This window comes from Protopterus annectens, chromosome 4.part0, assembly GCF_019279795.1.
Source record: "Protopterus annectens isolate FY-2018-M chromosome 4.part0, PAN1.0, whole genome shotgun sequence".
NCBI lineage: Eukaryota > Metazoa > Chordata > Ceratodontiformes > Protopteridae > Protopterus > Protopterus annectens.
The window spans coordinates 1,619,273,582-1,619,286,812 of NC_056733.1; the positions used below are offsets into that span (position 1 = coordinate 1,619,273,582).

General features: G+C 42.0%; 1 protein-coding gene across 2 annotated transcripts in view; it reads right to left on the minus strand.

The window, feature by feature from the left end:
- The window catches only part of TNIP1 (TNFAIP3 interacting protein 1), a 739,301-nt gene that overhangs the window by 492,861 nt on the left and 233,209 nt on the right, over positions 1-13,231 (minus strand). For both annotated transcript variants that reach the window (XM_044069404.1, XM_044069403.1), the window contains exon 6: positions 5,765-5,959. In XM_044069404.1, the coding sequence (XP_043925339.1) occupies positions 5,765-5,959 (195 nt within the window). The remainder of the gene's footprint in view (positions 1-5,764; positions 5,960-13,231) is intronic.

Here is a 13,231-nt window from a genome sequence, read left to right on the forward strand (position 1 = left end):
GATTAGGAAAGAAAACTGGCAATTCAATGGTTTAATTAAGGTTGGATTCCGAGCACACCTTTGGTAGGAAAGAGGGGTTTGTTCTGAGTGAAACTCTATCCTTGTGGAATATCAAATATGGATGCCTTACTGACAGGGCCTGTAATTCTGAAACTCTGTGTGCAGAGGTGATAGCCACTAGGAAAACAGTTTTCCAGGAGAGAAATTTCAATTCACAGGAAGATGCTGGTTCAAATGGAGGAAGAATAATCTTTGACAGAACAAGATTTAGATTGCATGGAGTAGTAGGGAATCTAACAGGGGGCCTCAAATGTGCAGCACCTTTTAGAAAGGCCTTCGCCAATGTATGAGACATGACATTGTCCCCTAGTTCACCAACATGAAAAGTCGAAATAACAGCCAGATGAATTCAAATAGTTGCTGCTGTGGCCCCTTCATTAAATAGCTTGGTCAAAAATTCTAATATATCCGATATCGAAGCAAGGAACGGGTCAACATTGTTTTGCTGGGCCCAGATAGAAAATCTCCTCCAGTTACTAAGATAAAGCTTCATAGTCAAGGACTTATGCAAAGACAGTAGTATATGTTGAGCTTCTGCTGACAAATTTTGGAACCTGGCTATTCTTGGAACTGGAGCAGCCACTCTGTCAGTTTGATGGACTGTAGAGAAGGGTGAAGAGCTCCTGACGAGTGGGCCAGAAGATCCGGCTCTAGGTCCAGAATCCAAGGCTCTTCCAAAAGATAAGGCTTCAGGAAGGGGAACCAAATCTGACGAGGCCAAAAGGGGACTATTAAGATAACTGTCCTTCCCAGGGTACTGGCTTTCTGCAGAACTTTTGGAATTAGAGGAAAAGGCAGGAAAGCATAAAGAAGACTCAGGGGGCCAATCATGTATGAGCGCATCCCTTGGGGACACCCCACTGGGGAGATTAGGGCAAAGTAGTTGCTGCATCTGGTATTTGTGGGAGTTGCAAATAGATCGCAGCAAGGCTTTCCCCATCTGAAGAACATTATTTCTACCACTTCGTCTTTGAGAGACCACTTATGTGGCAACAGAATGGCTCTGCTTAGTTTGCCCACTATCACGTTGGATTTCCCCGGGATGTGCATTGCTATCAGAAAGCGCTGGGTGGACTCTGCCCAATGCCATACTCTCAGGGCTCTCTACATAGGGGATAAGATCTGGTCCCTCCTTGTTTGTTTATATACCAGACCACTGACATGTTGTCTGACTGGATTGCAATGGTCCCCAGAGGAAGAGAGTCTTGAAAGGACTGCAATGCTAAGAGTACTGCTCTCATCTCTAGGACATTGATATGCAAGTGAGCCTCGTGTTCTTGTCATATGCCTTGGGCTGTCCATCCCTGATAATGTCCCCCCCCCCCACACACCCAATCAGGGAGGCACCCGTGGTCACAGCTGCAACTGGAGTTGGGAGAATAAAGGGACGTCCCATAGTTACCGATTCAGATGTCAGCCACCATCGAAGATCCTTCTTGCATGAGTTGGTTACCGGAACCAGGAGATCCATAGGTAATTCTTGAAAGGCCCACTGTGCGAATAGTAGCCATAGAAGAATGCGCATGTGTGACCTCGCTAGAGGTATTGCTATAATAGCTGCTGCCATGGTGCCCAGTAATCTGAGAATCTCTGATGCCGGTGCTCTGTGCTTTGGGAGAATGTCCATGATCTGTTGTCGAAGGGCAATTATTCTTTCCAGAGGAAGTTTTAGGGACATGCTGACAGTGCCTAAGACTGCCCCTATAAAGATGGTATGCTGCGATGGTGATAAGGCAGATTTTTCTGAATTTATAGTTATCCCCAGTTGAGAGCAGATGTCTAAAATAATGACCCTTGCCTGTATAAAGTGATGCCTGGTAGGTGGGGTAAGGAAACAAACACAGTTGGCCAGCAATTCGCAGTTGAACAGAATTCAATCAGCCAAAAAAAGATGGTGGAAATTCAGACTTTATTTACAAAATTAACAAACCGGTTTCAGCATCAGCATGCCTTCTTCAGTATAAGATGCATGCTGATGCCGAAACCGGTTTGTTAATTTTGTAAATAAAGTCTGAATTTCCACCATCTGTTTTTGGCTGATTGAATTCTGTTCAACTGCGAATTGCTGGCCAACTGCATTTGTTTGTGGTACTTTCCGGCCGTGCATCACCCACACGCACAGCAATTGGTTTTGTCCTAGGTGGGGTAAGGAGCCAGTCATCTAAATATGGAAACACCCGGATTCCTTGATGCCTCAACTGAGCCATTACCACTGCCATACATTTGGTAAACACTCTGAGGGCTTTAGTGAGACCAAAGGGCAGGGCTTGAAACTGATAATGACTGGCCCTCAGCCGAAAGCGCAGATGATCCCTGGATCACCTGGCCATCTTTATGTGGTAGCACGCATCCTGGAGATCTATTGAGCACATCCAATTGTCTTTCCCCAAGAACGGGAGTATTGGTTGAAGCATGACCATCTGGAACTTTGTCTTTTCTACAGATCTGACGAGTCTGCTGAGATCTAGAATCTGTCTCTAGTCCCCTGTTTTCTTTGGTACTAAAAAGAATCTTGAGTAAGTTTGGGGTCCTTTCTGGTCTGCCGGAACTGATTGGATGACTCTTTTTTTCTAGAAACTTTTGAATCTCTATTGTTGCTTTTCCCCACAGACTGGGTGGAATGTCTGGGATCCTTCTTAAAGGTTTTGGGCATGAGTGAAAGGGGATAATATATCCTCTGAATATTATACTTTGTAACCAGTTGTCTTTTGTGATTTTGAGCCAGGCGCCTAGGTACAAAGATAGTCGTCCCCTGACTGCCTCCAGAGGTGGACAGCCAGGTCTCCTTTCAGGAGTGTTGATAGGATTTCCACAGGAACTGATCCTGTCACCCTGGTTCTGCAGACCCTCTCTGCCACATGGACATCTTCCATTATTGGCCCCTCCTCTGCCCATGAAGGGGGTTTCACCTCATGTATCCGAAAAGGCTCCTTGGGTTTTACGGAACCACATTTTCCCACTTCGCTGACCTTTGGGATAAGGTCTAGTAGGTGTGGAAAAACGGACTCCTACGGCAGATACAGTCTTTCCATCTTGTTCACATCTGATGAGGGTCTCTAACTTTAAGTCCAAAAAGTGAGGAACCATCAAACGGGGCATTCACAAATGATGACTTGAAAAGGTCTGCAAAAGAACATAAGCGCATTCAGGAGTGTCTCCAAAGGGCTATTCCTGTACCCGCTGCCCTACTCGTCCCATCAGCTGCGTAAGATACGAGACACATGGAAGAGTTGATGATGGAATTAAGGGTAGGAAGTTGAGATGTCATCTTATCAGCTACTGTATCAGCTACTGCACTCTGAAGAGCATCTCCAAGCTCTTTCAGGAGATCTCTTTGAAACCTGGTAAAATGAGTTAGACAGTTCAACGAATGAAGAGCAAATGTCGTAGAACTGAACATGCGCTTGCCAAATCTGTCCATAATCTTAGAGTCTCTATTAGGAGGATGGACAGACATAGAGGTCTCTGACATCTCCTTCTTAGTGGCTGCTGCAACCACCATGGCATCAACAGGAATAGGTTTAGATAAGAAGGCCTTATCATGAGGTGCAGAAATATATTTGTTTGGTCTTCTCGGGACAGGTTCCATGGTGTCTGGTGACTCCCATGCCCTTAGAGATAAAAGATCCATCAACTCATCGTAGGGCGGAGACACCCAAGAGGTGGAGGGTCGGGACCCAAAAGATTTCAGGAGCACCGATTTGTCCTTGGAAGGGTTGATTGGCTGCCAGTCACCCCTATGATGCAGGATCTCCAGGATATCTGCAAAGGATATATCCTCAGAGGGGAACCTTGGGGACCCTTCCGATTCCTCCAAATCAGTGTCAGATGTGCTAGACTCCTGAGGAGAATACAGATGTTTCCTTTTACATGTTCTCTTCCTTGGGACTTCCTCAGTGGGAGTTTCAGGGGACATCTCAGAAGAGCAGGGTTCCCCCGAGGGGGCTTCCTAAGGCTCCGGGTCCCTACGCTTACGATGGATCTTTGGTGACTGAGAAGATTCCGGTGCTTTACGGGAAGAAGCAGTCTGTTCAGAAGTTGTGACTGTCCGGGGGGACAAGACCCTCCTCATGGCATCGAAGGCACCACGGCTCTGATGCGAAGAAGCCCTTGGATCGAAGACACCGAGGACTCATCCCGCACCATCCCGAGGTTTGAGCAGAGCTCATCCACGCCAAAGCCCTGAGTGGAAAAGTCGGAACCGAGACATCGGTTCAACCCCCCACCCCAGAACCGACAGGTGAGTGTTCCCAGAGTCTGCAGCCGGGGCCAAGAACATCAGGGTAGTTGGCGCCAATCGGCCACACATGGGTGTTGGTGGTTCCACAAACAAACTGATCAGCTGCCTCTGGCTCTGAAGGCTTGAGTCGAGTCGGAGGAGGAACAATAAGCAGGGTAGGTGACTTGACTGGCTCCGAAGCTGCCAGAGTTGAAGCCGATAAAATTTTTGGTAGCGCTGGATTCTGTAGCAATCTCCTCTCCACACGATCCACATCCAAATCCAATAGTCTGGAAGCTCGAGAGGAGACCGCGGAAGGAGTAGGTGAGCCCAGAATCGGAGACCTTGGAGTCAGAGATACCGGCTCTAAGACTGGGGACTGGCTCCTACCCACTGCCTGGACAGTCAGCTTCGCTAACTGTGGAGCCAAGTCAGACACCTTCTTTGATACCTTCAGAGTAGAAAGGCCTTTTGGCTCCGAACCAGAGACAGAAGAAGAAGAAGAAGAAGAAGAAGGTTTTGGTTTCTTTTGAGAAGACTAGTCCAATTCTGACTGAAAGGTGGACTTATTAAGGCCCCTTTCCACTAGCTTCCTTTTTCTTTCTGCCAGAACTCTAGTACTAAACCCATGGCACACTGCACAAACTTCCAGAAGGTGGACCTCGCTTACACAATAAACACAGATCGTGTGATCATCTGTGAGAGACTACTTCTGGCTACACTTGGGCATTTCTTAAAGCCTGACTTCACCTTTTCAGACATAGTAATAATCCACAAGACAATGTCAGAAACAACAGAATAATCACTATCCAAAATATATTCAGAATCTGAATACAAACTATCACTAACAAAAATAAAGCCTAACTTCGGCTAGGAAATGAAGAGATAAAGCCTGACCGGCTGAGAAAAGAGGCTACTTCACTATTTTAGCAATCTGCTATGAAAAAGAAAATAAAGCCCAACTCGGCTATAAGCTAAAGTCTAAACTCGGCCATGAGGGGATAGGGTACAAAGAAGCCTAAACAGGCACAAAAACAATACACGTCCTAACGCCAACAATGGAAATCATTTAACTAACTTTAAAACTCACACCAAAACGGAACTCACACCAAAACGGAAGGCAAAGGAAATACTAGCCAAACTTCGGCTAAGGTAAAAGGAAGATGAAGAAAAACCAAAAAGAAACTTTTACTTAGCTGACTTTCAAAAAACAGCCTGAGCTGAAGGAATACACTCGATCTTTTGCAGAGGCAAACTAGATGTAAGGGAAGTAGAGGAGCATCATGGGATAGGGTTTCGGCCTCGAGCTGTTTGGAGACCTCGAGTTTTGCAATTTGGCTGACTCAGAGCAGAGGGATCGGCTCCAAACCCATCAGGAAGAATGAAGATGAGATAGAACAACTTCACATCAAGTCTTAAATCAAATGGCAGTGAACAATGATCAAAAGTTACCTCCTGCTTCTAAGTAAACATTTAATGCAGTACCTGCAGTATTGCTGTTCTATGTTCAATTTTCTGAACTTTATTAGACAAGCGACTGAATTCTAGGATCATCATACCAAGGGGAGATAAAAGCTGGGATGTATCAGACTCTTTCGCAAACATGCCCATAATGTTTTCTAGCCGCTGGAGATGAAGAGACAAGTTGATATCCTCATTCTGTAGTTCCTGGGCAAAGTCCTTTTGAAATACAAAACAAAAAAAAATTACTTTGAGCTGTTTGAGGAACAGAGCAAAAGGTACTGTTTCAGACATGACTGAATTATAAATAAAACAATGAAACAAGGAAGCAATAAAATAAAATAATCTTAATGCAAAAAAAATATATCAAATGTATGTGTGTATATGATAAACAACCACTACGTACACCTATCAAATTGAAAAATTGACCCAACGCAAGAAAAGAAGATATCTGCCATCTTAAACTTACATTACAGACTATCTAAATACCTCTTCCACCACACACAAAAACATGACAAGTGCCACACAAGCAATAACCAGTACTTACAAAACAAACCTTTTGTACGAGGGCAAGCCCCATCCACCTCTACGCCCCTTGCAACTTGTTTATACCAACTCTTAAGATCACACAACAGTTGTGAAAGGAAAAAGTCCCAGTCCCCAGTATACACTAATCTCACACATACACTGGCATTTAGGAATTTCACTGCTTGATCGCCTATATAATATCAGCACTCTGTGAGAACACCTCCTCAATACAATACAAAATAACAAGCAAAAAAACACAATCAAAAATAAGCCCAATACCAAAAAAATCTTACTGCAATATATTTTCCTTGACAACAGTATAACATCTGACCAAATTACCAGTTCAATCAACTAAGGTTGATCCTTACACACAGAGACATACACACTTGTGTGCGCACATGCATACACACACACCACAAATATATACAGTAGGCTTTAAATGATGCACACAAGTTCCATAACACACATCAGCAAAACTTTGCAAAACACACTACATATGCAATCTAATAGACCAATTAAATAAACATGAAGAATGAAAGGACCACTATGAAGAAGAAGACCACTAGTAGCAGTGATAACATGAAGTCAGCACAGAAGAAAATAAAACCTAAAAATGTATGCAGGTGTATCAGGTATACATTGGTTAAGATATGGATGCTGCAGATATCCAGGTATAAGAATAGTTATAATGGGCCTTTGTGACAGACATTTATAACTCCAAATAAATGTTAGTGCCATCAGAAGGGAGGATATGGAAAAAGGTTTCTGATTCTGGAAAAGAATGACAGACATATTTATAAATACATTTATTAAATCAAGCTTCTATTTTGTTTTAACAAGTGTCATCAAGTTGCCTCTAACTATATCCCCCTCCAACACTGTCTATGTTGTCTGCTTATGATTTTGATCCCATGGGCATTTAATAGTAACATCTGTACTTCATTATTAGAATCAGTCACATTATGACCCTCGTGTCTTCAATTATACATCTGAACTGCTCCTGATTTTTCCTCATATTTTTACCTTGTCCCTAAGAACTTTTTTTTTTTTTGATAAATTGTTGAGTTTTACAAACTGTCAATAACCATACTTATTATTTAGAAAATGCATCAGAGTTTCATACTTCCTATTTCTCAGAAAATGCATGATGGTGATTCTGAAAGAACTGCTGAAGAAATGTACAACTAGACTGGGACAGAATGTAGATTGTGATTCTGTATGTGCAGTACCAGTTTACAGAATAAAAAACTGGTACATAACTGACAAAAGTAGTAGCATGTGTAACTATACTGTCACACAGTAAGAAAATAAAAAGAAAAAAAATGTCCTGCACGGAAATACACAGACAGTACAGTATATGGTACCAACTGCAGCATTCTCTGCAGCAAGGATATACCCTGGCTTTTATTTGACTAGCTCTCTGACAAGGATGTTACTGGCAAGTACCAACAGACAGCAGGTGATGACTGTTTCTGACTTCTGTACACAACAAAGGTTCACCACTTCAGTGGGCAGGCTTGCATCTGGGACATTCCAGTGTCATATATGTAACACAATAGGGGTGTCTCAAAATGCAGCCTCTCACATGCTGAACAAATTTCCAGATGTCATAACTCATAATACTGGGAGCTACATAATGCTGGGTGGATTTGGCATAATGGTTAAGGTCTTCACCTCAAAAATACAAGGTACAGGGTTTGATTCTGACCTCAAAATATTGGCTAGGCTTAAAATGGCCCTTAGGGCAGTTAGCCTAGTATTCACCTATGAACCAGCATTTGACAAGTGCCAAGTGCAGCCGTGAATCAATTGTATGAAGTTGGGAACCTCACCTATATACTTCAGAACATAAACTCTGCACACATCACAATAAAGCTGTCCCCAGTGAAGACAGTTAGAAGTGTACCAGTCAGAAAAGGTGGCATTTAATCAATTCCAAATCAGGTGTACAACAGTAGGACAAATCTTACACAGCAAGGCATCATTCTCTGGCACAGTGCATGACAGCTTTTTAAGAATCCCTATGTACAATAACAGGTTTACTGGAAAAGACATTGCCGAGGGACATACAAGGGTTAAGTACCATGCCCAGAGATATGGACATATGTACAGCTAATCCAAAGGAAGTAAACTACAGATTTGACTAAAACACCTGTTTATATGTTACAGACAGTGGTCATCTCTTGGTGCAGTGACACCTACACATCATCCACATGCACCCCCAGATGATGCACACAGCGCAACACAGAGCGACAAGAAATATGACGGAGAAATGCTTGGTCTGCTGAAGTCCTATTGCTTGAACATTTCCATAGCTGCACTGCAATACAAAGAATTAACGAGATGATGTCTGTGTGTGTGCATGTGTTTGTACATGCACTGTTGTTCAACATGATAACCAAGCATGACTACCTTCCAAGCTAGGCTATAGGATGTCTACCCCAAAAACTTCTCACAGCTGAACATGACCAGCCCTGGTACAAACAACCAGATAACATAAATGAACTGCAGAAGAAAAAGCACAGTTGTGTAAGTAAACTTACCATAGCAGATGATGTCTAAATGATCACTGCCACAGAACCCTTAGCTGAATGGGTTATATCATGCCAAGGTAATAACAGCTGGATAGCTTCCAAAGCTTCAGAGCACCTTCCATGTGCTCAAGCTGTTATTCAGCTCCTAAAAACACTGGTTTGAGCACCAAGCCCTTCAGAACGTTCATGCCAACTGAGAGAGGGAGACAGAGCCCTGAGAGGACAAAGCTAGGAGTGAAAATATATACATATATACTCACACCCTGTCATAAACAAAAAACAAAGGTTGATGGAGGGAGGGAGTGTCTACTGCAGCAGTAATCACTCTAACATCAACTGTTATGGTAAATTTACTTACACAACTGTACTATGTTTAACATACTGACCATCACTGCAGAAGCCTTAGCTACATGAGTAGATTACCTCAGCTGACATCATCTGGGAGGTGGAAGAGGAAAGGTCCAGGAGCCCCTGGAGAATGGTCCTAGGAAAGCCTGATCTATAGAAGGAATCACACTTGCAGTGCTTTCTAAAATTATGTACAGAGAACCAAGTTGCCACTTCTAGAATACTTTCAGCATTCAAGCCTTTCCAAAAAGCCATAGATGAAGCCAAGGCCAAGGCAAACAGTGGCTTAGCACTGCCCGAATACTTCTGATGTGGTGAGAATTACAAAGGGTAATAGCATGAGACAACTATTTGGAAATAGTCTGGTTTAACACAGGGTTTTCTCTTTTTACCTTCACAAGAAATAAACAACTGATCCAAAGATCTGAATGATTTTATTCTGTCAAGACAGTAAGAGAGATCTCTGTGAACATCCAAGGTATGGAGAATCCTTTCTCCCCCATTTTTAAGTTCATGAAAGAATACATGGGGACAGATAGTTTGGCTTAAAATAAACTCAAATACTACTTTTAGGCATAAAAGGATTAGCACTCAAAGAAACCCTGTATCTGTGGAAAAAGAGATAAGGATAATGTGCCAGCAGAGCTTGCAACTAGATGCTCTTCTTGCTGAGGTCAGAGCAATCCATAAACCATTTTTTTTCATGTTAAGAACCTCAAACCAGCCTAATGAGCTGGTTCAAATGGAGCAAGTGATAGCATCTTAACACAAAATTAAAATCCCAAGAAGGAGCACTGGTTTTCTTGAAGGTCTCTTATGCAAACCCCCTTTCAAAAACATTTTCACATGAGAATGTACTGACAAGTGCTGTTCAATTAAATTAATTTAGTTGACAATGGTGTTTGCTTTTTTGCCACAGTTGTGCAATCTTGGAGTTTGTACATGGTGTCTCCTTATATGGAGGGTTTAGGGAGGCTTGCCCCCTGGCAAAAACAAAATTGCTGAATTTTTCACCTAAGGTAGTTTCGGTGAACAAAAAACAAAACAGCAAATGTTTAAAATTACTTTTGATGACTACATGAATCCACACTGAAATAGGGAGATCCATGGGTGGACATGCTGAAAAGCCAGATGAATGAACCTTGATGGATGAGTAAGAAAGGGCAAAGGATAGCAACTCACATGTAAAACCAGAGAAAGACTAGCCCTAAATGGATGCTGGTTATGTTGTTGGCACCAACCAGAAAACCTTTCCCATTTGCTAATATATGATTTTTTAGTAACAGGCTTTCTTGTCTCCATTTAGTATGAGCTGCAAACAGTTACCTAAAGACAATTAAGACCCTATAATTCAGGTAGTCAGGTGAAGTTGATTGGGGTCAGGTTATATCAAACACCCCTGTTCCTGTAATACAAAAGGAAGTGTGAAAATAGAGACCACACACCAGAAGGAACGTCAATCCACTTTATTCACAAACTTAAAGTGGATTAATGTTCCTTCTATAAAGTGGATTGACGTTCCTTCTGGTGTGTGGTCTCCATTTTCACCCTTCTTTTTGGATTATTGTTTTTTTTTTGGGGGGGTGAAATTTCTCTTCATTTTTTTGGTTACCCCTGTTCCTGTGCCAGTACATCCATTCTGTAAGGAAGCTTGTGGTAATTGCACCTGGCCATTTCCTAAAGAAGGGAGAACCACTGCTGCCTGAGCCAGAAGAAAGTCATCAGAATGATCTTGGGGGAATATTTGCAAATCTTCAGAAGCAAGCTGGATATCAGTGGAAAGGGTGGAGAAACATACAGAAGCATTCAAGTCCATAGAAAGGAAAACACATCTGTCTTCCAGGCCTTCTTGCATGGAGTACTGGAGGAGAACTTTGCCAGCTGACAGTTCAGACAGGAGCCAAAAAGGTCAACTAGAGGAACTCCCCATACAGAGATCATATATTGGAAGTCCTCCTGATCAGCTCAGAGAACCCAGGACCAGCACAGGGAAATGGCAGGAACAACAAGCACCAAAAATGAGATTCCAATTAGTTGCTTCTTTCATTACAGAAACACCTAAAAATAAAAAAACTCAAAAAAGCCTCCAATGGGAGGAAATTTTTTTAACCACCTCACTGAAAAATGACCATGTTGCTAGACATAATGGACTAAAGTACCAAGTAATCAACTATGAAATGAAAATTAGAGAGAGAAAACTGAAGAAAGTAGACCATTACCTGAAGAATTACAAGAACAGCAACACAAACAACCATGATGATGGAAGAAGGAGGAAGATTTACAACTGGATTTATTTTGCTTTTAGAAATAAAATTATTTAGATGAAGGGAATGCTCCAAACACTTGGACTCTCAACCATCATTCATTGGAACTGGTAGTTTCTTCTGATGCATACTCCCTGTACAGAGCCAAGTTGGCTTGGAATTACTTGACTCCCCACCTGTTGGTGACCTTTGACTTGACAACTCTCACTGGAATTTGAAAAGAAATGGCTACTGGTGCTGGGACCAAAGACACTTCAAATACCACTGTATCTTTGTATGTGCAGTCTTGTGAGGGAGCATCACGAGATCATAGATGTCTTGAAACCCAGTACTCCCTTGTAGTGACTGACGTCTGAGTGAATAACCTTAGAAATAGCTCTAGATCTATTTCTTCCTGTGGAAAAAAAAGTTCTTTGAACTGAGGTGTCTAGAAGACACCACAGGAACACAATCCAGCATGACAGATTCAAAAAAGACTTTTGAATTTTCTCATGGAATCATGGCTTGTGTTGAGAGCTCTCTCACCCAAGTGAAAGATTCTTGACACTTTGAAAAACATAAGCAAGTCATCTAAATATAGAAAAATGTGTACACCCTGTAGCCTGCAGTAAACTACAGCTGTAGCTATACATTTTGTGAACATTCTTGGTGCAAAGTATAGTCAAATGTGATCCAGACAAACCAAACTTTAAGAAACTCCTGAAATAGAGATGACTAGGGATATGATGATCAGCATCTTTTAAATCTAGTGTTACTAGGAAATTTAAATGAGAAAGAAGAGCTAAAAGGGTGTGAATTTACAGCATTTTTGAACTTGCTCCCTACCACATTTTGGTTTAGGAAAGAAAGATCCAGAACTGGTCTCCACTAATTTTCTTTTTTTTGGCACTGTAAACATCCTTGAATAAAAGTATTTCCCAAACTGGGAAGGAGGAAATGGCTCTAAGACTACCTCAGACAACTTACATTGAAGGACAGAGGGAAACAGAGGAGTCTGGTCTGATGGAAGAGGAATTACCCCCTGGAAAGGAGAAATTTCCTCCCACCACCATCTGTAACCCTACTAAATGATCTTTGGAAACCCATCTGTCTGAAACTATCTGTTGCCTAAGAGAAAAATGAAGATGCAGTCTTTCTGGAAGGGAAAAGAGACCGTCAGGGTGGAAGGTGGGGTGAATAATCCCTTAAACAGTGATTCTGACTTGTTGGACTGTCCTCTGTTTTAAGGAGTTTTTGTGCTCTTTTTGGAACGCCTAGTCACAGTTTCTTAAACGTCTTTTTACTAGCATTTTGCTGAAACTGTTTATTTTGTTTTTTTGCCAAAAATGGATGAAGAGTTAGAGAATTCCTAAGAAAATCTAGAAAAAGAAGGTAGAAAAATCTTAGAGGTTTCATGTATCAGCTTACCGCTGTCATCACACCTTTTGGTAACCTCTGCAACAGAGGGAGGAATACAACTACATTATATGCATATGTCTCAATAATATGTCTACACACAACTCAACAAATGGATTGTATGTTCATTGAGCAACCCACGAGGGCCATGCAAAACATGTATGAAAGCTGTGAAACAACAGTACATACACAGAAACACAAGTGATTTAAGACATGCATATACATGCAGTATACTAGACCTCACATTATCTGAGGTTGCAGTGGAATTATGTCTTGCAGGACATAATACATTTTACAGGTTCATAGGTAAGTACTAGGCTAGCTGCCCTTGTAGACCATTTTGAGCATAGCCAATTTTTCTTTTTGTGCTCAAAATAACCTATCCCATTGTCATTATAGATTGGCCTCACCCTTCCCATGGC